This window comes from Rhea pennata, chromosome 2 (genome assembly GCF_028389875.1).
Source record: "Rhea pennata isolate bPtePen1 chromosome 2, bPtePen1.pri, whole genome shotgun sequence".
Lineage (NCBI taxonomy): Eukaryota > Metazoa > Chordata > Aves > Rheiformes > Rheidae > Rhea > Rhea pennata.
In genome coordinates this window covers 98,546,361-98,573,720 of record NC_084664.1, presented here as the reverse complement: position 1 = coordinate 98,573,720, position 27,360 = coordinate 98,546,361, and the positions used below count along the sequence as shown (strand labels likewise).

At 40.9% G+C, this 27,360-nt stretch overlaps 1 protein-coding gene across 4 annotated transcripts in view; it reads left to right on the top strand.

The window, feature by feature from the left end:
* The window catches only part of FARS2 (phenylalanyl-tRNA synthetase 2, mitochondrial), a 255,244-nt gene that overhangs the window by 140,388 nt on the left and 87,496 nt on the right, over positions 1-27,360 (top strand). For all 4 annotated transcript variants that reach the window (XM_062569999.1, XM_062570001.1, XM_062570000.1 and 1 more), the window contains one exon: positions 6,200-6,360. In XM_062569999.1, the coding sequence (XP_062425983.1) occupies positions 6,200-6,360 (161 nt within the window). The remainder of the gene's footprint in view (positions 1-6,199; positions 6,361-27,360) is intronic.

The window sequence follows — 27,360 nt, the reverse complement described above, 5'->3', positions numbered from 1 at the left end:
CATGTATTTCTTTATAATGTATTTTTGCAGATTTATATGGCCACAGTGTCTAGGGAGATTTAACAATATTGAAAGATGTTAAAAGACCCAACAACTCAAAATCCAACTCTAACTGAATGGACAAAACATTGTCAGAGGGAATGGAAGTTGTTTTTACATGCACAGACCAAAAAGAGCAGTCCTCAAACCCTGAGGCAGAGCCAGGGGGAATAGACCGAAGAAGTCAACTCATTTGTGCTCTGTGACATAAATTAGGAAAGCAGGTTGTACTGGCCTCCATGAAGAGTGCCCGCTCTTGAGATATTCAGGGATAAAGAAAAAGAAGCCCGAACCACTGGTTCAGAACTGTAGGTTGAAGTACAGAGAAGAAGGAAGATCATACCATAGCAATATTTGTAAATATTTGTACAATATCTTGTATTGCACTTGGGAGTTAAGTGGACACTTAACTCACATCTTATATCATTAGAGAAGCTGAAAGTTACTGCAGTGTATTTTTGTAAACTTTCAAAAATATCTGAAGTTTTAAGTAAGATTCTGCTTAGTAGTGGTTTTCTCTTTGGTTTTGTTGTGAATGTTTACAAGGACTTGTGGAAATAGGAGGAGCAGAGTTAGGGAAGACAAGGAAAATGGAAAGGAACAGGGCAGAGGGACTGGAGAATTCATAATTTCAGAAAAAAAAAGAAATGGAAGCTAAGAAGTGACTGGCTGAGATGGAAAAAAGAAGGAAAGCTACTTCATGTTGTCGCTTTGGTTTATTCTTTTCTCTTCTTGCTTTTCCAGTTCTCCTGCTCTGCTGCAGTCATCCATTTCTCCCTACCAGAAACCCTTGGCTATTTAGCCTGGTGAAATATTGGTAGAAATGCTATAGTGATGTGAGTTGATTACATATTAGAACAAAGTTAAATCTGGTGGATGGCTTTTCTGAGTAGAAATTTTTTATTCTATTTCTTTGATATGTACCAGGCTATTTTGATTATGGAACAAAAATAAACATAAATATTAAAAACTCAATCAAAGCCTTGAAAACTAAGCAAAAGGACTTTGAGGGAAGCAAACAGAACAGATCAGTCTGACCCAGGAGAGAAAGCTGTGGTCTCAAAGCGTCCATTATTGTTAGAAAATTATTCCACATATGAGATTTAAAAAGATCAGTTCTTTTTCCACAGAATCAGCATAATTGTATGTTTACCTCTTTCCTTGAATTCTTGAGGAGTGGCATATTTAGCATGCATAATCTGAAAGCCAAGTCCTTTTAGGAGGTAATTTCAACTGGATTGCACATGGGAGCATGAATACATCAATATAACAAAATTAGAGAGTAATGTGATGGTTTTGATTTTTCCTTCAGCTGAAGAAAGCAGTTCAGAAAGAAACCTCAGCAAGTTTCTTTTTGCCTCAGTTTATTCCCATTCTGGCCACCTGATCTCACACTTCCATTGAGCTCTTCTGTATTAGATTACTGCCTCAGTATGGGCTTTTCCATGCAAGACCTTTGACTCCCGAACATACTGGAGTTTTACTTGGCTTAAAAAAACATTTTAAATTTTGGATTAGAAAGGCTTATTTCTAACATGGGCTAAATCTAGTTTGCCTCATTGCTGTGTCCCTTGTGCAGAATATGCATTCTTAGTTTGTAGTGATGAGTGAATCTTCTTTATTTTGCAGAACCTATTTTTCAAACCCTTGTTCCTAAGCTGTCTGTTAGTCATGTAGCACTCGAATGTAGAGTAGGTCTTTGTTTCAAGAATTTTTGATGTTTATATCAGCTTGCAATAAAATCTAAATCTCAGGTAGAAAGCTCTTCAGTGATTTGTAGAATTAGATTTTGAGAAGAATTGCCCTGGAACTTCTATACTCCATATGCCCCTGCTACCGATTTACTGTGCTGTTGGGCCTTCTGTGTGAAGGAACCCGGGCAAAAGATTGATGTTGTATTTGGGTAGTATTCTTGTGAGTAGGTCTGGCTTTGGGGAGTGAGTGAACAGAGAATCAGACTCTTAAGAAGGAAACTGAGAACAATGTTTGAATGAGAAGAAGTGGCTTAGGTACCATCCAGGGAGGACTGAGGTAACACTATTTGCATGGGAAGGTACCCTAAAAAGATGTCTGAAAATAGGATGAGAGCATGTGTTTGTGATTGAGGCTTGAGAATCACACTCACCATTTGAGGTGTTGTGCATTGCTAGATAGCAGCTGTGGCCAAGCTTTTTCTGCTTTATTAACTGTAGGATGGCTACATCCTTGAATTTTGGTTTTCCTTGATTTCTGTTTTCCACTGGTGAATAAGAGCAGTGTACCCTAAGGCTATATTTTATTCAGTGTTTCATACAGTGTAGTTGTTGGGCCTATGTTCAGGAGTGTTCGTTGTGTCTGTGAATTACTTTCTACACGGTTTAAAGCATTGATGAGTTTTATAAAATGTAATGGCTAGGCTGTGGTTCCTTGGGAATCTGTCCACCTCTCTGCCCACTGTTTTAGTCTGTGAATTTTCTTGGGTAACTGCCATGATTTGGACCGTAAGCAGGAGAGCAAGTTCGGGTCTTTGCTTCTGGAACTCATCCGACCTGTCAACTGCCTCCACTTTAGATATATTAATTTCTGGGCATTTTGCAAAGAATACCTTGTTTGTAGGCTGTTGTATGTTCTGACTTTGCCTCAATGCAAGATCAAAATTTAATTTCTTTCACTTCTCCGTAACTGCTGAGTATAAGAATTTGAAGACCCAATTTAGACTCTATTGAAAGAAAGATTTCTTTATTGGCAGTTTTACAGGAGTAGAGAAAAATGTTAAATAAAAGGCAACATAGATATAAAAAGTGTGACTGAAGTATATAACAAAAAAGTTTTCTCAACCTGTTCCTAATACTGTGTTGCAAAATACGGCTTAAAAATCTTACACAGTACAAAATGTTCTGCCTTACACACATCTCTTTCCTTGGGAAGTTAAATATTTTCATCTGTGGATATTTCTGAGGATACAGTGAATATAATCCATGAGTTCTGGCAGGTTGTTATATATGTCTCAGTAAGGAATTACAATGCTTTCTATTCTGCCTGAAGTAGTTTAAACTAGTAATAGTATCGTAAGACATGGAAAGCTAGTAAATGGATGGTGCTGGTATGGTAAAGTGCTCTTACAGTTGAAGCCTTATCTTTGACGACTGATATTATATTAGGGAATAACTTTGCTTTAACTTACTTTTATTACTGCGTTTCAGTTGTGAATGAAATATATTTGATCAAACTAAGCTTTCATTTAACGTTTTTTTTGGAGAATGACTTGATTAGTCTATATTTAAGTGTGAACTGATTCATCCAGGCTGAAGAGGAATCGGGACAGATAGACATGACTTCTCAGGGAAGGTAAGGTCTCTTGAGCTTTCCTGTGAGACATGGTGGCAATTGCACAATCTTCTCCTTCAGTCAGATTGGGCTGTATCAGGCCCTACTGAGGGAAACTAGTCAAACTGTTTTATCGCTTTCCTTTCCATCTTTGCAAACTGAGCTTGCAAAGCTTCCAGCAGTTTTCTTCAGTTGGGTTGTCAACTTTTTTACATGAAGCAGCAGGTGCCTGATAATCTGCAAACCTTTGAGAGCAAATTGGGGAAAGGTTGTGTGTCACGGCAGTTTTATCCATTGGGCTGTGTTATTTTAAGCAGTGGTGCTACGATTGCATCACCAAGTCTCTGAAATTTGCCACTTGGGCCAGCTGTGTTCCTCAGAACCTCAGCCTGTTTTCTGCCCAGCTTAAAATTATTGGTATGTTTTCTTTCAAGTTGACCTGCACTCACTTGACTTCTTGCTGTCTTACTAGCCAAAATTCAGTGTATATAAATATACGGGATGTAAAATGCTTTGAAGGGTCCCTCACTCAGCAGAGTGGTTAGCTGTATGCTTAACTTTTAAGCTCTCTGATCATTTTCAGTCAGAAACATGTTTAAGAGTCTTGTTAACTTCCACAAGGTGATTCTTCACATACTTTAAGTTGATCATACCTGTAAAAATTACTTTGATGTGGAGCTATACAAATAGAAAGTTGGAGAAGAGATCAAAGGTAAATGAAGTTGAGGAGAGTGGTGGAGATTTGCCAGTGGTGATTTGGGGAGGAATTTTTATCACTTACATTTTCCTTTTTCTTTTCTTTTTTTCTTCTTTTTTTAGTAAAAATTGCATTCTTCACTTGTGGTATGAGTCTGGTACTTTTGAAATGAATGGGAATTTTACTATTGATGTGGGAGCTGATAATCTAAGGATAAGCTTGAATTTTGGGGAATTTGAGCGATTTTTGGGGAAGCAGTGCCATTGCAGTGAGTTACTTTCTCTTCTTCATAGCCATAAAAAATTATTTTTATATACTGGAACATGGAGAGAAAAGGTACTTTTAGCTTGGAAAAGACACACCTTATGGTTCACACTTAAAATCAAAGCTCAGAGTCTTTGCTAAGCACGGATTTAACAGCACTCTCTGTAGTCACTTTTCTTTCTTTATGAATAACTCAGTTGACAATAGGAAACCATGTGGTTCTTAATGTTGTGTAGCAAGGATTATAGGTTTCCAAGAACAGGCTGGCTAAAAATCTGTTAGTTGGTATAAACATACTAGTTCGAGCAGCTCTGCACCAGGGAGTTCACATATTGTCCTCTATTTCTTAGGACTTCTGTGATTTGGTATTTTAACTGTCTGCTCTCAGAGGTCAGGAAGTGCAAAATCTTGACTATGAGCACACTAGAAAGGACAAGACAGAATATCCAGAGTACTCTGGGGATGATGGTTATAAAGTTGATCAAATTGCTGTGGCAGTTCTCCCTAAAGAGTAGTGCAACGCTGCTGATGTAGCAGATCAGGCTCAGATCTGTTCTGCTGGGGACCTAGAGCTGCAGCTAAATAGGCAGGTTCAGATTAATTAAAAGAATCAAAATGAGGACTGTGTCTCTCTCCCAGCGTTATTATGCCTAATTTATGTAGCGCTCCACTGTTTCCTCTCTGCATTGAATGTGGCAGCATATCTCAGGATAAAAGCCCAAATACTGAGATTACTCCGTTTTCTCTGCTCCAATAATAGATACAGGAATCAGAAAGCAGAGCTCTCCCTCCAGCCTCCCACACAACTGTGGGGAAGTTGCTAAGTTCAAGGTTTTCAAAAAATTAGCATTTGGATTAATGCCTAGAGGCAGGTACAGCCTCAGTCTAACTGGATAGCTGTGAGATGTACAGCAATGTTACATGATTCGGGAGCACACTGTCAGTGCTGATGGGGAGAGGTGAAGTCTCTCTTTAACTCCGCTACACCCTTTCAGTGCAAGTGTGTTTGTTTAGACTTTCATTTAAATTTTAAAAAAACTCTGAGCCTTTGTCAAAGCTGCTGGGCTCTCTACTACCTTATATTAATTCCAGTGATGCCTAAACATGGAGTCTGGTTCCCAGTGTTGAACAAAAATGACTATTTACTGACTCAGTGCTTCTGTCCTGTAAATGAAGAAGATATGAATATTTAGTTTCCAGACTCTTAAGTATCTGTAAAGCTCTTTTATATTAAATATTCTTGTCTTTTTATGTGCAGCACTGCATAAAAAAGACTTGCATATCTGGGAGCAGTGACTTTCCCCAGGCACAGCAGCCCGGGAGGTCCCTGGCTGGAGGTGCGATGCTAATGTGGCGGTGCCTCACATCCCATTGCTCTGTGCACATGATAGCTCTGTTTCTTCTAGATACCTCAAAAGAAGCGTTTTTGATGCTCTCGAACTTTGGCCATGATATTAATGTTGCCTTGGCTTGCGCTGTCAGCCTAAATGAAATATTTTGAATTGGAAATTCATGTCTAAATGTATTGCAAAGTACAGTTGAGTAAGATGTGAAATGCTTGGCACTAAGGACAATAAAGGAAAGTGGTGTGTAATGATATGCAGCATTCTTCAAAATATGTCTGCAACTTTGGACTGAGAGAGCCAAGAGTGCAGCTTTTCTTTGTTGCCACTTTTGGTTCCTTCACTCAGTGATATGCTGAGATTGCTGCTATTTTTGATGGAGGTAGGATCTGTCCTTCAGATCTTTCATTTGGCAATTATTTGCAGGCTTTGCTGTCTTTCCACTTCAGCTTTTTTTCTGGGGAAAGAGGTGAACATTTTATCAGCAGTTTTTCACACTGTGAACTTAAGCTCTTGAATTTTTATTTTGTTTATTTCTTTTTTCTTGCAGCTGGTGCTCAGGATAAAATTGGCTGGGCATTTGGCTTGGGTTTGGAGAGGCTGGCCATGATCCTGTACGACATCCCTGACATCCGACTGTTCTGGAGTGAAGATGAACGCTTCTTGAAGCAGTTTATTGTGCCTCATATTTGCCAAAAAATAAAATTCCAGGTAAAATAGTGTATATATGATGATAATTTTCTGTCAGTAAAAAGCGTATATATCCCTAGAGAATGGAACATATTTAAACTTCTGTACCATTAACAAATGAAGTTTTAAAACAACAGCTTTCCAGCTATCATGATTTTCTGACATACTACAACAAAATTCAGCTTTTGACAATAACATTTTTGAGCCAAGTAATGTGAATTCCTGTTGATTTCCAATGACTATCTCTCTTCTCATTATTAAGTGTATATTTATATGCTGAACATGAAATGTTAAGCATATATTTAACTTTCAAATTTGTCCGGAATAGGGATTGATTTAGGACTGTGCCTGATTTGGGCATGTTCTTGAATTGAGACTGTAAATCTATATTAATACATAAATCTGTTGGATGCTGACTGTTCAAATATTGTAATATATTCCCAAACTTTCCCTTTCTTTTTTTGCTCTACATTCATTGAAGTCAATGTGAGTTGCTCTGTTAGACACTGGGAAAATGCTTTGTGAACATGCTTCAGTGTCTGCAATATAGAGGCTGAAATGTAGCTATGTAGCTAATATACAACGTTTCTATGCCTTGGCACACAGTAGCATCTCTTTCCTCCAAGTGGTAGTGGAGTGGAGGGTGGAGGCTCAACTTCTTTTATACTTCTTTTCTAACTCCTGTATCAAAGCTTCATGTGACTAGTTTCAGCAAATGCTTGTTGCTACTGCCTTTTATTTACTGTTTCCCTTTCTTGACTTGTGAACAGCTTGTTTTAAGTTTTTTAAGAATTAAAAGTGTGGAAGGGGAAATAAAAAATCATAATGCTCAGATGATCATAGAATCATAGAATCAGTAAGGTTGGAAGGGACCTCTGGAGATCGTCTAGTCCAACCTCCACAATCAGCAGGGTCACCTAGAGCATGTTAGGCAGGGTTGCATCCAAGCGGGCCTTGAAGATCTCCAGAGAAGGAGACTCCACAACCTCTCTGGGCAACCTGGTCCAGTGCTCCATCACTCTCACAGGGAAGAAATTCCTCCTCACGGTCAGGCGGAACTTCCTGTGCTTCAGTTTCTGCCCATTGCCTCTTGTCCTGTCACATGGGACAACTGAAAAGAGTTTGTCCCCGTCCCCTTGACACCCTCCCTTCAGGTACTTGTACACATTGATAAGATCCCCCCTCAATCTTCTTTTCCCCAGGCTGAAGAGGCCCAGCTCTCACAGCCATTCCTCATAGGGCAGGAGCTCCAGCCCTCGGATCATCTTTGTAGCCCTACGCTGGACTCTCTGCAGTAGCTTCATGTCTGTCTTGTCCTGGGGAGCCCAGAACTGGACACAGTACTCGAGATGAGGCCTCCCCAGGGCTGAGTAGAGGGGCAGGATCACCTCCCACGACCTGCTGTCAACAGTCTTCCCAATGCACCCCAGGAGACCATTGGCCTTCCTGGCCACAAGGACACATTGCTGGCTCATGGTCAATTTGTCATTTCCCAGCACTCCCAGGTCCTTCTCTGCAGACTGCTCTCCACAAGGTCAGCCCCCCAGCTTGTACTGGTGCCTAGCGTTATTTCTGCCTGGATGCAGGACTCTGCACTTGCCCTTGTATTTGAGCAGTCTTAAACAACAAACCAGTAGCAGCATCCATTCTGGGATTCATGGCATTTCTGGCACATCTTCTCTAATAGAGTCAAAACTGTATTTGGATTTTTTTTCCTCCTTTGCTTTTGTGATACTGGCATTGGGATAGTCAGACTGCAGCTATCACTTATGGGAAGAAGATTGCTTTTTGCCACATTTCCTGAAGGTGGGTCTGTCCATAATTTCCCCTGGTCTCCTACAGAAAGCTTTTCTTTTCCAGAAGGGAGCTCATATCCTCTTCATTTCAATCCTGATTTTTCTTGTTGGCACCATTCCTGGGGAGCATAGGTTGTTGGTTGGTTTATGGACTGCAATCTGATCTTTGATGAAAACAAGATGAGAACACTTGCTTGCTTTGAAACTGTGGACCCAAGCCTCAAACTGGTATTAACAGTAGATTGGATATTTGGGGAAGAGCCCAGATTGTTCAGGATGATATAGTCTGATGTTGAGGGTGAGCCAAACAGAGGATGAGGTCGCTGCCTACTGTAGGCTGTGTTGTTATTGTCATGTTCAGCTTCAGAAAAAGTTAGGCATATAGTTAAGTGATCTGAAGGTGACAGAGGCATGGGTTTGCGTGTCCAGGTTCATGGTAAAGGGCACAGTTTCTAGGAAGCTAAAAGTGAACTAAATCTTTTTAGGGTGTCAGCTGAACAGAGGTCACAAGGAGCACGTGGCTTTGCACTGTTTTGTTGGGTAGCTGTTTGTGCCATCAACAGGAGAATGTCTTAATAGGTCTTTAAGCATTTATTTGTGCTAGGTAGCATTATTTTCACCTGGCCTTGGTACAACAGGAGAAGTTCTGCATGCAAGACCTCTGATAATCTGACATTTTAGAGATAATGATAAAATCGAGGTTTGTTGGCTGAAATGCATTTTAAAGTAATAACATGGATCGGGAAGAAGGATGTAGTAGGTGGGGGCCTTCAAGGAAAAGGAACTGTCAGCTGCCACCGTGCTCTAAGTTGGAATAGAAAGACTGCAGTTTTATTACAAAGCCATTAACTACTACTATATCATGTTAATGTGTTGGCAGTTTATCATAGCCCACTCAGTGAAAGGTAGAGAGATTGTGAGGATAAGGGAGATGGGAGAGGAAGAGCAGAGATGGAAAGATAGGTGAACAATTATTTCAGGTCCTTTCTTTCTCCATTCTAAAGATACAATCTGCTCAATGTTTTAGAAACACTTTTTTGCTCTGATATTAAGACCATTTTATGAAAACTTAAAAAAAAAAAAAAAAAATCTTAGGTGTCCTATCTTCAGTTTTGGTAGAATACTTCTCCCTGTCCCTTAGTTTATGTTTTTCAACTCTATCTCTGAATATAAAAGACTAAAGGCAAGCTAGTTTTTTTGTTTAAGAGAAAGCTTTTATCCAGCTTTCATCTGACATTTTACAATGAGCTTTTGAACCCTGACCATATGTACTGACATTGCTTTTAAAAAGGGTTAATGACTCTTCATATAAGAGTATTGTGAAGAATTCTTCAGTGCTGTCATTAGATTTTGGATTGTGAGAGTTAATAAGCCAGTTTTTCTTCGTGTTTTTTTCCAGCTATGCTGCAAAACCAAGTTAGCAGACCTTCTGCTTCTGTCTACTCTCTAAAGAGTTATAATTAATGAATCACATGGTTTATTCATAACATATTTGAATTAAAAAAAAAAATGCTTTTAGCCTGGTCTTGGAATTGCTTTCCAGTGTTGATCCTGTAAAAAATCTTGATGGATATTAGAAAAGTGCCAGAATTTCTGCATGGAAATATTTTTCAGCTGAACTGAACCAAGACAAACCAGATGTTTTCAGAGCTTTTCATTACACAAATCCAACTCTGCAGCCTTACAAGATCTGGATAAATATCCATCCTTTGCCTGCTTACCTGTGGTAGACCTCTCAACCTTTGGATATTCCCACATGACTTCTTATAATCTGAATATTATGCACCAACATTTATATTTTTCTTTCTGTACATTAAAACGTTCTTCAAATAGACAAGCACTGCACTGAAAAGCAGTAACCTTTAATAATAGCTAGGTTAAATATACTGTTGTTCAAAGATGGAATTTCATTTGAGCATATTCTTAGGACTCAAAGTACATGTTTTGTGCTTTTTAAGAGTCTGGATGTATCAAGCTTTTTTCTGTCTTATCACAGTTGCTCAAGATATGTGTAGAGGCTTTAGTAGGTCAAAAAGCTGCTGGGTGAAGCTGATGGTGCTGGTACCATTGTGGTCACTCAGCACTGCAGTGTTAGAGTGCTTCTCTCCATGGATCAGATTATTGTGCTGGTCTGGATTAGCTAAATTGTTCAAACTATAATTTGACACAAGTCACAGCAGTATGGGTGATCAGAGACTAGTTACTTGCCTTCAATCATTTGTGTGTAGGGCTTCTAGTCACGGTATGAAATGAGGATGACGGAGGATGGACAGGGCAAGAAAGACTAAGCACCTACAAGGCGTGACTTGTAAAATAAATGTCTTGGATCCAATCTAGTATGCTGTGTTATAACTCTGTTCGTCAGAGCTCTGAGCGTACTTGCATGCAGTTGCTTTCTGGTTCATGCTGAGTCAGCGTTCTTGCAAAAAAGACACATCCATGGGCTGACAACACACAAGAAAAGGTACAAAAATGAAATGACATTTAGGGAAGGAAGGCACTCACAGTTCAGATGAAGTGCGACTTGCCTGGAGGTGTTGATTGAGAGGAATGGGCTTTCTAGGTAGGACAGTTCCTGAGATGACCATCATTTTGCTGCCACAGTGAGCAAACGGCATGTCATGTCAATTGACTGCTGATGCATTCTCTCCTCACAAAGTCACTTCCATTTGCTGGTGCCTGTAGTGGCGGCAGCAGCAGCTGCTGCTGCTGCTGTTTAACGTAATTATTTATTTTGATTGCAGATGAGCCTTGTGACCCTGATTGAGGTAAAGCAGCAGCATGTTTATGTTGTTTTAAGGCGAGCATTGGTACAGAGGGGGTCTGAATTGGATTCCTAGCTAATATTCCATAATATTCCACAATATATGCAGTAACCCTAACAGTACGTTCTTTTCAGCACTCCGTTCTGTCATCGCCTGGGACTAGTCCTTCCTTAGATCTGCTGGCACATGCAGTCTCTCCAAACTCCGTCACTTCAAAATGCCTCGTGTTAGCTTCAATACTTGAAACAGTAGATTTTCTAAACAGGATCATTTTGATTAAGCCAAGATAGACAGAGCTTCAACAACAGCTCTGCTGGGAGACTTGAAGGGCTGGTAACCTTTGGCAGTGGGGCAAGAAGAGAGGGAGAGGGTTCATGAGCAGCTAGAAGTGAAGCTCAGTTCACCTGCTGCACAGCTGTAGCCAAAATAAGGTCTGTGGCCATAACATTAGGCGACTGTCTTTACTTTGAAAAATAAGCAGTCAAGGTCAGCAGAAAAGATGAGAAAAAGGAGATCTCTTCCAAAAGATGCGGTTATATGAGAGGAAGTGGTTTATTATACAAGTAAGGAAGTCAAGGCAGCTTCCTCTCAATCCTGCACAGTGCTAGTTAGCAAAAGTTGGACCTCGCACACTCCTGTTTTGGTTTGCCGAGTATGTTGTATAAATTAGATCTCTATTGTAATAGTGAAGGATTTACGCAGTAATACAGTTTGCATCATTTGCTACATATGTTAGACCTCTTGTTCACACAATTACGTGGTACCAATTTCTAACCTCACTGTGCACTCTTCAATTTACTGAGACAGTCATTATCCCTGTGCATCTTTCCTATGCATGTACCTGATTGTTGCTGGGAGACATGTAGCTTGTCCTGCAGCTTTAGGAGATGCCAAAAGTAAAATGCAGTGGCAGATCCAAGGGGAAACTTTTTCAAATTAAATCAGCTTAGCCTGTACCCTTTCTTCCATGCTTCGAAAAGAGAGCATTTAATGATAAGTCAGCTATTTCTACCAATTTGATGTTATTACATTCCCTGCAAAGGGTGGGTCTGGCTGATCTATCATTAGTATGCTATGTTATATAATTTATATTTATCTTCTTAGTCAGTGATTAGCTTTATTTCTCAATAAAAAAGTAAATAGATTCACTGACTGCTACATTTTCAGGTATTTTTCATCAAGATTAGGTAACACCATGCTTAAATGGTTATTCATTTATTATGTTTACTTTCTAATAGCGCATCTATTAAAGGCAAATACGCAACCATTAGTATGTAAATTGAACTTAGATGTCTGAACAAATGAGGTGCCGTCTCAGCTGTGATTTATTGGCTAATTAGTTTTATTGTAATTGAAGATATATGAAGTGCGTGTGTGCGTGTATGTATATGGAGGTCCATACAGAGAATAAATGATGGTTTAGCATAAACATTTTATTGGCATGACTTTGAGAAGGTTGAATTTCTTATGAGTGAGTTATATAGATCATCTTAAATGAATGTCAGTAAAACCTTTACAGTGCCATATATCATTTCAGTTTTGTCTGTACACTCTGCAGAACATTGTGAAACTCCTTTTTTGGTGTTGCATAGCCATTAAAAGCAGTCAAAATACTTCCTTCATTGCAGAGACTCAGTACTAGGCTGCATGGTTGGATTAGAAATGTCTTGATCATCAAGCCTTCTATCATCAGGGTGTTAAATCTTGAATCATTTGTAGCCCATGCTGGTACTGAAGCACTAGGATCCTGAGCCCTTTGGCCCCAGTCAGGCAAGTACTGAAGCACATGCTGAGCTTTAAACTTGCAAGTAGTCCCATTTAAATCAATGGGATTGTCCCTGTGCTCAAAGTCAAACGTATCCTAAGTGCCTAAATGGTTTCAGGTCAGAGATCTCTATACTTCCCAGGATCCAGCTGAGCATGATCAGAACCTTGTAGGGCTGGAGCAAGAAAGCTTTCAAAATGGCTAATAGAAACAGTAAGAGGTTAATATGACAACCCCTAAAATACATAAAAAAAAAATTATTTCTGGGGAAAGAATGTCAACAAACAAACACCTGAAGAATAAACAGGACTTGAATTCTGGTTCTTAACTAAAGACAGTTGGCCAAAAAAGAAGGAAGGAAAGAAGGAAATAATGGTTTAGAAATGGGGGGAGACATGATGGATGGATTGTCACATGAGAAGAAAAAAATGAAACACTTAAGGCAAAGTAAGAGAAAGGCAGAAGAGCAAAGAGATGTACTTCTACTGTCAGAAGCAATTTTGAAACTTTGAAGGTAAATGGGAAGTCTTAAAGAAGATGTGGAGTGGGGGAAAGAGGAGAAAGACAAAGAGTGGGTTTAAACCAAAAAACCTGTTAATGCTGTTGATGGAAATATCTTTTTTTAAATCAATCAAACAATCATCCCAGACTTTTCAGTATAGTTTTCTATGCTTCATCTCCTTTTGAAAAATCAGGATGTATTGGGTGACCACAAAAATTATGACCACAAACCATCAAAGCAAATCTGTGCTTTAAAGTATTATCATCAATTTCAGGGAGGAAAATGTTGAAAGTGAGTAATGTGTTGTCTGACTCAGAGTAGTGACTGAAATATTTATTGTAAATCTCCAAAATTTGGAATTCCTCTAAACAGAAGAGGGATGATGGAAATTGGGATAAACAATGCACTTCGGTTCTGCATTCAAAGATGACCTGTCCTAATATAATTTTGTGGGTATTTTATGCCCAGGACCAAACAATCAGCAGCTTGCATACCAGCAAACCACAAATGAGTAACATACTGGTAACCTACTGTCTTCTTCATCCTATGCTCAGGCATAGGATGCTCAGACAGAAATGCAGTTTCACTGGGTCACAATCATACCTGTGTATCCAGCCTTTTAAGATAATGAATTTTATAAACTTTCTTTCTCTGGCAATTTTTAGGACTTCATTATCCCAGTAAAAATGAGTGAAGATATTTACTACAGCTACAGGTTCTATAGTCTCTCTCTGACTTAGAAGAGAGATTGTGCCTGATACTGAACGGACATGCAGATACAGAGAGATGTTGGAGAGTGTTACCTATATGACTGATTTTTTTCAGTGTGCTGGGAACAGTAGTTTGTGAATTAAAGGAGTGCCCTGTGCCCCGTTGCCTGTCCTCAACTTGGCTTTCATCCAGTTTTGTATTCTTAGGATTATAGGATAATTAGGGTGGAAGGGACCTCAGGAGATCTGTCGCCCCACCTCTTTCTCAAAGCAGAGTCTGCTCTGAGATCGAACCAAGTTGCTGGACAATATCCAGTTGAGTCTTGAAAACCTCCAAGGATGTAGACTGCACAGCCTCCCTGGACAACTTGTCCCACTGCTCAACTGTCCTAGTGAAAAATATTTTTTTTCTTGCATCCATTCTGAACCTCTCTTGTTTTGATTTTTGTCCATTGTCTCTCATTGTCCCACCATGCACAGCTATGAAAAATCTGGCTCAATCTTCTTGATGATTTCCTTGTAGGTGCTAGCAGGCTTCTGTTAGGTCTCTCCAAAGCTATCTTCTGCCTCAGCAAGCCAAGTTCTCTCAGCCTTTCCTCATGGGGCAAGTGCTCCGGCCCCTGACCATCTTAAGGGCTCAACTTACACCAGTTAATCGATGTCCTTGCTGTGCTGGGGGCCCAAGACAGAGCGCATTAAGCTAGATATGGCCTAACAAGTGCTGAGGAGAGGGATATAATCGCTCCCTTAAAGCAGTAGTCTTTGCTGCTGTCAATACAATCCAGAATGCTCTTGGCCTTTCTTGCTGCCAGGGCACATTGCTGCCTCATGCCCAGCTCGCAGACTACTGCCACCCCCAGGCCTTTTTTCAGCAGAGCTGCTCCCTGGCCAGTCAGTCCCCGGTCTGTGCTGTTGCCAGGCCTCTCCCTTCCCAGGGCAGGACTTTGTGTTTGTCCTTGCTGAGTTGCATAAGGTTGCTGTTGGCCTACACCTCCAGCGTCATAGGTCCCTCTGGATGGCAGCCCTGCCCTTGAGTGTATCAGCTTTTCCTCCCAGCTTGGTATCATCTGCAGACTTTATGAGCAAATACTCCATCATCTTCCCCAGGTCATTTGTAAAGATGTGAAACAGGACAGGTCCCAGGATAGACACCTGCAATACTCCACTTACATTCTGCAGGGAGGCTGTTATAAAAAACAAGAATGGCCTATCCATTAATGGCTACTGTCTGAGTCCAACTATACAACCATTTATTTACCCAGTTCCTTGTCCACTCAACCACACCGTAGTGTCATAACTTGGATACAAAAACATTGTGGGAGCCAGTGTCAAAAGGCTTGCTAAAATCAAGGTAAATGACATCCACTGCTTTCTTGTTTACTGAACCAGGCATCTCATCATAGAAAAGCAATAAGATCAGTCAGGCATGATTTACCCTCAGTAAATCAGTGCTGATTGGTTCCCATCACTTTCTTCTCCTTCATGTGCCCAGAAATGTGTTCCAAGAGGACTTGCTCCATGATTTTCCCAAGGACTAAAGTGAGGCTGACCAGCCCTTATGTCTCTGGGTTGTGCCTTTGGGCTTTTTTGAAGTTGGATGCAACTTTTGCCTTTTCACAGTTTTTGAGGATCTCCCTTCATCTCAATGAGCTTTCAAAGATAATACAAAGATGCCTTGCAAGGGCACTGATGCAGCCTTGGTACCAGGGATTTGTATGGATTGAGTTCTCTTAAACAGTTACTGGCTTGATCCACTGCTGGTGGTTCTTCAGTGATAGTCCAGTGCTTGGGTGCCTCTTTTCTGTGGATTGGTGATAATGGCAGTACTTGACATCTGGTAGCTTGGTGGTAATTCCTCAGCCTTCTGGCAGCACTGCCAATGAAGCACTGAGCAGTAAACCACACTAAAAGGCAATTGTAGTGTTCAAAACAGCCTTGATGGGGTTATGAGCTCCAGTGAACCCTCTTTGTTTTCTTGGCAGTATCTCCAGGACGTCATAGTCATACTTCACACCCAGTAAGCTGTAAAGCCGGATGGATCAAAAGTTTGGGTCTAGCATATGGATGTTTACCCAAAAGAGGGAGCGTAGAGGGCCATGCCCATGTTATAAAAAGGGCAGAAAGACAAAATATAATAGAGAAATTAAAATACATGACTGAAAATAACAAGGAAAGAGAAACTAAGAAGAAATAAATTCTAAAAGTCTCACTATCAGTCTCACTTCCTACCATTCTCTGCCTATGCCAGAACTGGAGAGATTTCTTTTTGCTAACACTGCTGCTTGCCATCCTGGCCACCTTGTCAGTCTGTTGATCTGTCCAGTCTCTTTTCACAACATATCTCTAAGATTCAGCTTTTCTATCTAGATTTACAGTTGAACTTCTCATGAAGTTCACATCTTAATTTTTGAAGCAACTATTTCTCAAGCCTGGATAGAAAGCAGTTTTGTCTGCTCAGGCTGCTTTCGTAAAATACTTCTCTTTGCATGTTTTCTTGCTACCTCTTCTGGCTTATGAAGGAGATACTGCTTTTCTTCACTGCAAAGGCAACTGCCTCTTCTCACCTAGCAGTTCTACATCTTTACTGGAAAACTTACCTCTGCCTCAAAATGAACAATGATTTTAACATTTTTTCCCGCTTGTTAGATGTCCAAGTGAGCACTTGGAGTTTCTCTGAAATTGATCCTTGAAGTTGGGAGTTCCCTGTATGTATATCTACTTTCTTGTTCTCTTTCAAGAGAACCTTCAGAAATTCCTTCAGATTTTCCTTCAGAAATCCAGATTTTGTGCAATGCATACAAAGACAACTGGCAGCAGGGGTCTGAGCTGGTCTTGAGCTGTGACAGCTGTCTGTCATTCATTTTGATGAGTTACTGAAATAACCTCCAAGCTGCATCTGTTTGTTGTCATTTGTCACATGCTTAGCCCTTCAGCTTTTAGGGGCAGGAACCATTGTTAGGTTCCATGTTTTGAATCTGAATTTGTTAATACACCTACTGTCCTGGAACCCAGGCTTATGACTAAAGCATTGAGCTGATACTGCTGCAATTACTGGTAATGATAACAAGTGACATGGGATTTGGTTCCCAGCAATCCAGCTGCTAGCCTTGGGGCTGATACTGAAGATGGATGTTCTCATGCATATCCTGTCTCCATCCCTCCACTAGTACTACTGTAATCTAATCTTAACTGAGAGTCTCCCATCGAACCTGGACAAACCAGCAACAGTTTAATTTCTTTCTGCCTTTACTTGGAAAAATGCTAGTGATACTTGCTGCTATGATTAGTTTGTGATATTTGCCTTACATAATATCTCCATTTGCTGTATACTGGAGCACCAAAGGGCTAAGCAAATTCATGTCATCCTTTTGCAGCCACCTTGATAATAGTCAAATGTACAGAGAAACCTATAATATGCATTAAAAACGTACAGCTATTTTCTTCTCCTAATTCTATTTTCATTCCCCAAAAGTACTTGAGTAATTTTGGGTTGTTTTCATAGCCTTAGAGTATTTCAAAGCTCTCATCTTGTTACCACAGGGTAGTAGCAGATTTGATCTCCCTGGAGGGACTTGAAACAAAGTAACTGGTTTGAGCTGTTCTTTTTGGATGCTGTGAGTTCTCTGCTTTGTACACAACTGTCCTAGGTGAAATCTGTTTCGGAGAGGAAGATACATATCTATAACTTTTATATCTATATGTAGATTATATAGATATGTATATACATAGATTGTATTTTGTATCTTACACCCACATGCATATATATATATTTAAAGAGCAAAACATATCATTCTAGCTTTCAGTTTTCTATACTAATATAGAGTTAAATCACAGGACAGCTTTTACAATAAAACTGGTAATTCTAAAAGCTGGATTTAAATCTGTATTTTCTCAGAGTATCAGCTAGAAAAACCTAGAGAATGCCGTAGGGGTTTTGGGAAACTTGCAATGTAAAATGTCTGTCTGCCCTGCTAGAAGTTGTACCCTTTCGACTGCACTTCCAGTCAGGGACAGCTGTTAAAACTCCTCTCCATTTGAAGGAAGTCCTGGTTCCTGGAGCCTTGGTCCTTGCAGTATCAGGATGACAGGTTTTACTTCTTGTTCTTTCCCATGTGCTGTTCTGTTCTTCCAGTTGTACCACAGTAGCTATTTATGTGTCTACACTGTAAAGCGGATCAGGGACCCTTTTTCCTTTGAGGTTTCTTAAAGGCATACCAATTCCCTGATCCACTTCACAGTGTAGTCCCATAGCCTCAAAGCAACTGAGGAGATAGCACGTTTCTTCCGGGAGGCAACAAGGGGCTGGGGGAAGATGAGAGTTCAGTAAGTTTGTTTTGCCACTGAATATTGTGTCATGGTACTGCAGCCTGCGTGCACAAGCAGTGTGAGGGAGAGATTGCAGATCAGTGAGAGAGGTGGAAAGAGAAGCCTTTGCTAGCTAGAAGCTGTCTACCTTTTCTTTCCATATACCCTGGAGATCTGGAACCTCAGTCCCAGAGAAAAGAAGGAATAAATCCAGAAGTAACTAAAAAAAAAAAGACAAGACCTAGGAAGAGAGAAGCTTCGTCCCAGAGTAACTGGGATGAAGATACACAACTGTTCTTCAGCTTTTTTTTTTTTTTTTTTTTTTCTCGCGGCAATGCCAAGGGTGGTATCCCAAGTAAAAGAAATGTGTAAAATGTATGTGATCCACTAGCCACTTAGTCTGTAGATGTGTTCTGTGGATTTCAGTTTGGGCTCTCCATTTCTTCCCAACTCAGGAGTTTGCCATTGTCCTTCCATGCAATTAATGTAAAAGAATAAGTACTTTTGCAGATAGAAAAAAGGGGACATTACTTGTTGAAAAACAAGAGTGAAGATCATGTGTTTTCTGCCTCTCTGTAGTCCTGGAAGTTGGAACTAACTGGCAGAAATCCATCCTCTTAAGTCTTTATGGATAACATCCATAGTATATCCTATGAAGAACTTCAGCACAACCAAAAGAAAAAAAAGAAAACAATACCTCAAGGATATCCTTCTCAAGTGTGGCTGAATTTACAGCATTCTGTTAGTTTAGACGATGCTGAGTGAATACTTGGAGAATGTAATGTATCCAGCAGGTATATAGTCAATACCATTGAAAGAGATTCCCAGCAACTGAGAGCAGACCACTGGGACATCCTTCCAGTTCATTTTTAGGCGAAAAGGAATGACTGTAGGCTTGACTGAATTTTCCACTGAAGCCCTAGAATGACATAACTAAAAAATTAGTTTCCAGTTACTATTGCTGCTGCAGTATACAGAGTTATTGTCAGTAGAGTACTTTTGCTGTTGAGATCTTTTTTTTAGGCAAAAGCCAAAGCAACCTAGTCAAAGTACATCTGATGCTATTTAAATGATTACTTAGCAAAAAGTGAAATAAACTTCAAAAAGCATGTGTTGCTGTGGTTTGCTCTGATCTCCAAACCTCATATATTTGCAGTTTGACTGGTTGAGGCTCTTTAAAACAAATAGCTCACGAATGAGTAATTCTGCCACAGAATTTATCAACCAATCTTTATTGCATCCCAAATGATGGAGTACAATGGTTATACAAAGTGCTTAAGTAAGCCATGGAACAATGTCTAGTAGTGATATGGATGTTAAAACCCATGTTAAATTAGTATTAGCTGAAGGAATAAACCAGGAAACCTAAAATAACGATAGAATTAGGATTGGTTTTGTGCAGCTGTGGAACCCATCCACTGTTGATTTCAGCAGGAATCCACAGATGCTCAGCGCTTTGAGCCTTACTGTCCACAAAAGTGCATTGGTGATAGACTGACCTTTACACTTTTGCCAATACTTTTCTAATACTGGTTTAATTACAGTATAGTGAGTAGAGTTATTTCAGGGAAACTAGCACAGTGACTATCTTGACTTCAGTCTTTGGCTGTGACAAGTGACTCAGTTTCCTTCTCAATAATTCTGTTTTCCCTGCTGTTTACAGTTGTCACAAAATTATCTTGTGTTTCCTGCCTGAGCGTGTTTTTGCCAGTCCTCTCCTAGGTCTGAAAGTTCTTTGGGACGGGGGGTGTTGTTCTGTACTCTGCCTGCCTACTGGGACCTGGATTTCTGACTAGTGGTCCGGGGTAATTATCACAGTGTGAGTATCTGTGTGCCTATAGTAGGCTTGTGTGTATCTTTGTGAGTGGACATTGTGCATTTGATTTAAGAATAAGCTCCTGTGCACATACCTACTCCAACACTGGCTGTGCAAGTGTGTGTCTCAGATACAGATACATATTGGTGTATGTACACTGTACACAATACCAAATAAATGTAAAAAGCAAAAGAAAGAGTTAGAGGTTTTAAAACCAGTAGGAAATGCTCTTTAGCTGCTTTTAACAGTTAAAAGAGGGAGTGGTCAGAAATGAGTTTACTTGATACCTATTTTAACATTTGTTCCAGTATTTTAAATAGAGAGGATACATCCAGTAAAGAACTTTTGATAAACTGATCTCTAAAATCACACACAAAACCCTACAGTTGTCAGCTGCATCATGATTAGCCATATTAGCTATAGCATGTTAGCATAGCTGTAGAGTGTCACAAGAAAAAAAGGGCAGGGGAGAACATGTTTGAGTGCATGTGTGTTTATGCAAGAACAAGAGCACTTTTTGCTGTGTATGGTGTTAATATAAAACTGATTTTCAGCAACTACTTCTCTGATCAGAATATGAATGAAGCTAAAAGAATAGCCAGACAACAGAAGACACAGCTGGAGTGTTGTGAAGAACCATAGTAGTCTCATCACACCTATTCTCAATTACCTTCATCATGCTAGTGTGTGTGACACATGGATTGCAGTAGTGACTGTATAAATTTAAATGTGAAAAGTAACTAATGTTTAGGTGCGCATATGCTACAAAGGATTTTTGTTTTCACAGTTTTTCTAGAAAATAAGAATAGGAAGAAATAACCTCTTCTGGGGATTTCCTACCTCCTCCTCCTACTACAGGCACATTAAATCCAGTTTGAGTAACTATTCCCATATGTAACCTGTTCTCCTAAATCAGCAGTAATGAACTATTTCCTAATTCCTGTAAAGTAAATAAAAATGTTAAAGATATAGCCTTACTGTGCAAGAATTCTGCTTGTAGAAATTTGACTGGATGTGCACTTAACATTTTACATGTCCTTTGTGTTCTGTCACTGCATATTTAAATGTTTAATATACTTTTTGTGCTTTTTTGGCTTTGTTTGTTCTTGGCTGACAGCAGCTCTGTAGTCTTCTGTTTCAAAGTGTTGCTGTTCTTTAACAAGAATGTACCTTTAGGAATGCTCAAGGTCTACCTGAAAGGAAAAAAAAATAAAGGTTTTCACCCCTCTTCTGAGTATTAGGGGAGGAAGTAGAGCCTTTCATTTCAGTTTCTGTGTCTCTAGTTTACCTAATGTTCTTTAGGTTAGATTTTGCTTTTAGCTTGCTGCATTACCTTGGTGTTTTATTATTGTTTTTGCATTTTGGAGGTTGTGATTTGTATGAATTTAATGCTTAGGGTGAAAAAAAATGAGGCTGACTACCCTGGGAACTAAAGTAGTGGATTTAGCCAAAAGTCACTGCAACCTGAGCAGTGTGCAGCAGTGTATTTTCCCTAAGTGAGGAAAGGAATCAGCTTTTTTAGTGGCACTGGAAGCGATCAAGAATATTTCAAACCACCACTAATCTACTCAGATGAATTACTGTGTGTGGCAGTTGAGATTTCTTTATTTCTTAGGGAGCATAGATTTTTTTATGACACCATCTCCCGTAGCATTTCCCAAGTGATGCAGATTAGCTCATAAGTCTGAGAAGTGTAGAAGGATGAGGGCATTTCCGATGCGTTGCGTGAAAGCAATAGCAATATCCAGGGCATTGAGTGAAGTTGCACCTGTCAATGAAATATGAGACATCATTGTCATCGTCCTCTTAGAAAACCTAGTGCCATGGTCATGTGGTCATCCTCTTAGAAATCCCTGTGCTGTTTGGGAGAGAGGAAAAAAAAAAAGTTACAGCTTGCTAGAAAGGATAGAAGGATTTCTTCAGGAGCTACATTTGCCTGTGAGCTTTTGTGCTTTGACACCTGCTTATTTTGGTGCGAGTCATATATGGGTGTTCTGGAGATTTTTCTATTTAGACATCAGCTCTCCAGAATGGAGGATTTTAATGAGCAGGAAAGGAAATATAATCAACAGCACATTATATGAGATTTTTCTTCCAAGTGGAAATAAAATGTTGGGTGCAATTTCTTTCCATTGTTATGTTATGTATTTGAAAGAAATATGTCTTCATATTGCTGCACTCTCTTTCCAAATACTTGCATTTTTTATTTAGGTATAAATCTTTTTTATGAATTGTTGATGCGTGCAATATTTTACGTCACTGAGCTATTTATCTCAGCATTATTATTAAGCATAATGAGAAAACACATACAAACCAGAACAACAGAAATCATGAAACCTGACTTCTGAGTGCGAGAAGCACTGAGTGCTTGCAGCCACCATTGCCTTCTGCAGCAATTGCAGGTGTTCAGCACTGCCTAAGAACAGATTTTTAATATCTGAGGAAAAACTGAGTTTCTGCTGATTTATATCAGCTTATCCCCTCTTCCTTGCAGGTATGGTGGATAGTTCTTAGAAAAATGCAGGGTTAGGACATGCAGTCTTTATTTGTTGCTTTTTTTTCCTCCCTGAGGTCTGAGTCTTCTCTTTTTATCCCTACTACAAAAAAAGGAAAAAAAAAAAAAAAGACATGAGTTATTCTGTCTGTGGGAGTGGGAGAAGTGGGTAGAAAGGACAACTTGTGGAAAACACAACTTCAGATGCTAATTATTAGGTTTGGTGTGGCCTCAGAAGTGCTGGCACAGCACTTGTCACTGGATTCCTATGGTGTGAGCAGAAGAGGTTTCTTCCAGAATTGATTTTTTTAATTGTTCAGAATATACAGTAAAATATCCATATCTGAAATAGGGGTTAGCATTCCAAAGATGTAATATCCCATCCACTAGAATGTTGTAGGACAGGTAAGCAACATGATTTACTGATCAGCAGTTTTCCTTAATCTAAGGAATAGCTCTGTCTGCAGAGTTTCTGGAAATACTTTTGTGCTGTGTATACTGTAACAAACCTGCTTTTCACAGGGTTAAATCAATCCCTTTGTTTTTGTCCTTCCTATACTTTTCAATTCCTTACTATCACATAAAATAGCCTTTGTAGTAGCAATAGAAATGATTAATCCTTTGTAAGAAAGCTGCATAAAAGCCATACATTTTGGCTAAGCTATTTGACCGTAAGGTTTGTTTAAAATATTTGACCGTAAGGTTTGTTTAAAATATATATTTGCACCTAGAGAAGTGCAGTACAGCTTCAAATGTGGAGTACTATCTGTGGCAGGTTTAAATTAACTTATCTTTAAATTTAAATGCTTACTGTTCATAATAACATTATGCCTAAGAACACAGTGTCCCTTTCCATTAGCAGTGTGGAGGCGTATTAAGTAGCAGTGTTTCCGGATGAACTCGTTTAACCAAATGCTTACCACTCACCTGAATTCTGCCACAGCATCAATCTTCTTCTATGTTTTTCATAGTGCTCTTGGGAAAGGTGGAACAGCTTATCCAAAATGTTTAATATTTTCCCTGGCTGTTACCCATCTTAATTTTTCAGTGTCCTACTAGGTACCAGCTTTCCTTTGTCAGGCAGGCTCTATAATAGGCCATAGCTTTTAGTTTGCAGAAAGGTCATATTTGTTCTTGTGCAGGTATATATTTTGTGACAAATCCTTGTGGTTTTTTATATTCAAAGGTAATTCAATAGCATTAGAAAAGATGACAAAATGAGATGATACAAAGAGCTAGCTGATGATTCCTTAGGCAGAATGGAAGTATTCTCTTTCCTGTGTTATACCTTCAGTAAGCCTGTAATATGGCTCAAGAGAGAGCTGTTACCTTCAAAAAGATCTCAGAGGGTTTAGCTGAGGTAGGAAGGGGCAGAACTCCAGTGGCAATGTCCACCGTGCAGCAGAGAGATCCAGTTCAGTTTGAACAACTAGCATGGTGCGAGTAGCAGCTCTGGCAGCTCAAGTCTTCTCACCGCTGCAGGCAAAACTGAATTTACTTGATGGTTTTCCTTACCCAGTCCTTGCACAATGCAGTGTAGAGCCAGCAGCCAGAAAGTATGGAAGGGAGAAGGAAAGATGCCAGCTTTAAGCAACTCGTTTTCCCCTTTGCACACTCCACTGCCCGCTGGGATGGATGGTGGCTCATTCCAGCAGCAAGGCCACCAGGCAGGGTAGGAGCAGGATGCGGGCAGCCCGGCCGGGCCTGCCATCACGGGCAGGCCCGGCCGTGCTGGGAGATAGCTCTGCCACCCCTGGCAGGTGCAAAGCTGCAGCCCTTGCAGCTTTCTTTCCCCTTAAAGGACATGACTTAGCCAGAGAGTCAGCCTGTTCTCTGTGGCATCTCCCAGCTCTGCTTGGATCTAAACCAGGCACTTAACCTTTGACAGCTATTTAATTTGCTGTGTTTCTTGACAATGTTGTTTTCTTTCTAAAATTTTCCACGAGGTACTTCCTATGTTTCCACAATTGTTTTTCCCCAGGGATGGTGGGGGTAAAGGTAAAGAGAGTGTTTGACCAAGACGAGGAACAGCAGTGATTTGTAACCCAAAGCTGTTTAAATCGTGTGGACTGCTGCTGACAAACAAGTTGGCCTTTCTGCCTAAAGTACAATTTTCTTCAAGGTATTGATCTCTGGAGGGGAGTCTGACATCTCTCCCCCTTCATCACCCCTGTGAAGGGATATGAATTGCGCAAAGTGGAGTGGAAACCAGGGTGCTCTGTGATTGATTTGACCTGTGAGTGCATGTTGGCATCGCAGCCAGCAGGCCAGGAGTTGGAAGCAAATGCTGGTTGTGGCAGGTTGGACCTTGCATTTGGGTTCCTGTCTGAAAGAGGGAGCAGAGTCAGGGCCGAGGATGCTAAACACTGCTTAGAAATCAAACATTTCAGTCAACTACTATGAATTAAAGCCTTTGTGAATGAAAAGCTTGCAGTGTTAGAAATGTATAAGAAACATGGCTGATTAGAAAGTAAAAATGGGTAAAAATGGTGTAATGCCCATATAAGTGTATGGGCAACCTTTCCCCTCTTCCTTCCCCCAACCCCAAAGCCTCAAAAAGCCTCTGTAAAACTAGATTGTGTAATACTGCTACCAAGCCTAAGAGGATTTGGTATCTAAGGTTTTTTATCCCCTGTTCTCTTCAGTAGCTCAACTTCCTTACGATGTCCCTCATACTTGCTTTAAGATGAGAAATTACTAAGCTAAAGAAAAAAAAAAAAGGTGTATTTGGTTTGGTAATATTGTAGTTACCAGAGCAAGAAGCAATTTTCTTAAAAAAACGGAAGTCCTGTTATGCTCTGCTCATCCAGCTCATGTACACTGTATCACATAATTGCAAACAGCAAATGCTCGGAGGAGAGTGTAATTGCAGAGCAAGTATGAAAACAGTGTGATCCTTCTCTTACTTTACTGAACCATCTTATAGCAACCAGGCAGTTCCTGAGCCAAAAATGCAGTTGGATCACTGTTCCGAGTTATCAGTAGACGAATCTACCATGAATTTGTTTAGTCCCTTTTTAGATCCTTCCTCCCACACTCAGTGGTACTGTCCTTTTCCAGTGGAATCCATCAGTATGAACTGGCTAGTATTCAAACATCACTTCCTCCAAGCTCAAAAGCGGTGCATCCCTATGAGTAAGAAGTGCAGCATAAGGGTAGGGAGACCTGCATGGGTGAGCAAGGAGCTCTTGGCCAAATTCAGACAGAAGAAGAAAATACACAGAATGTGGAAGAGAGGACAGGCTACTTGGGAGGATTATAGGAATGCAGTCAGAGTATGTAGAGATGCAGCGAGGAAGGCGGAGGCCCAGTTGGAATTGAGTCTGGCAAGGGATGTCAAGGACAACAGGAAGGGCTTCTTCAGATACATCAGCAGCAAGAGGAGGACTAGGGAAAGTGTGGGCCCGCTGCTGACTGGGGCAGGGGCCTTGGTGACAAGGGATACAGAGAAGGCAGAGTTACTGAATGCCGCCTTCGCTTCAGTCTTCACTGCTAAGGGCAGCCCTCAGGAATCCTGCAGCCTGGACGTGAGGGAGAAAGTCCAGAGAAGGGAAGACTTTCCTTTGGTTGAGGAGGATAGGATTAGAGACTTTCTGGGCAGGCTAGACATCCACAAATCCAAGGGACTGGATGGGATGCCCCCACGGGTCCTGAGGGAGCTGGTGGATGTTGTTGCCAGGCCGCTCTCCATCATCTTTGAAAAGTCCTGGAGAACTGGAGAGGTGCCTGAGGACTGGAAGAAAGCCAATGTCACTCCAGTCTTCAAGAAGGGCAAGAAGGAGGACCCAGGCAACTCTAGCCTGGTCAGCCTCACCTCCATCCCTGGAAAGGTGATGGAACAACTCATTCTGGAGGTCATCTCCAGACAGATGGAGGAAAAGAAAGTGATCAGGAGTAGCCAGCATGGATTCAGCAAGGGGAAATCCTGCTTAACCGACCTGATAGCCTTCTCTGATGGCATGACTGGCTGGGTAGATGAGGGGAGAGCAGTGGACGTTATGTACCTTGACTTCAGCAAGGTTTTTGACACTATCTCCCATAACATCCTCCTAGATAAGGTCAGGAAGTGTGGGTTAGACGAGTGGACAGTGAGGTGGATTGAGAACTGGCTGAAAGGCAGAGCTCAGAGGGTCGTCGTCAGTGGCGTGGAGTCTAGTTGGAGGCCTGTGGCTATTGGCATCCCCCAGGGCTCAGTACTGGGTCCTATCCTGTTCAGCTTCTTCATCAATGACCTGGATGAGGGGACAGAGTGCCTCCTCATCAAGTTTGCTGATGATACCAAGCTGGGAGGAGTGGCTGATCCACCTGAGGGCTGTGCTGCCATTCAGAGAGACCTGGACAGGCTGGAGAGTTGGGCAGAGAGGAACCTCATGAGTTTGAACAAGGGCAAGTGCAGAGTCCTGCACCTAGGGAAAAATAACGCTAGGCACCAGTACAAGCTGGGGGCTGACCTTGTGGAGAGCAGCTCTGCAGAGAAAGACCTGGGAGTGCTGGGAAATGACAAATAGACCATGAGCCAGCAATGTGTCCTTGTGGCCAGGAAGGCCAATGGTCTCCTGGGGTGCATTGGGAAGAGTGTTGCCAGCAGGTGGAGGGAGGTGATCCTGCCCCTCTGCTCAGCCATGGGGAGGCCTCATCTCGAGTACTGTGTCCAGTTCTGGGCTCCCCAGGACAAGAGAGACATGAAGCTACTGCAGAGAGTCCAGCGTAGGGCAACGAGGATGATCCGAGGGCTGGAGCTCCTGCCCTATGAGGAATGGCTGCAAGAGCTGGGCCTGTTTAGCCCGGGGAAGAGAAGACTGAGGGGGGATCTTATCAATATGTGTAAGTACCTGAAGGGAGGGTGTCAAGGGGACAGGGACAAACTC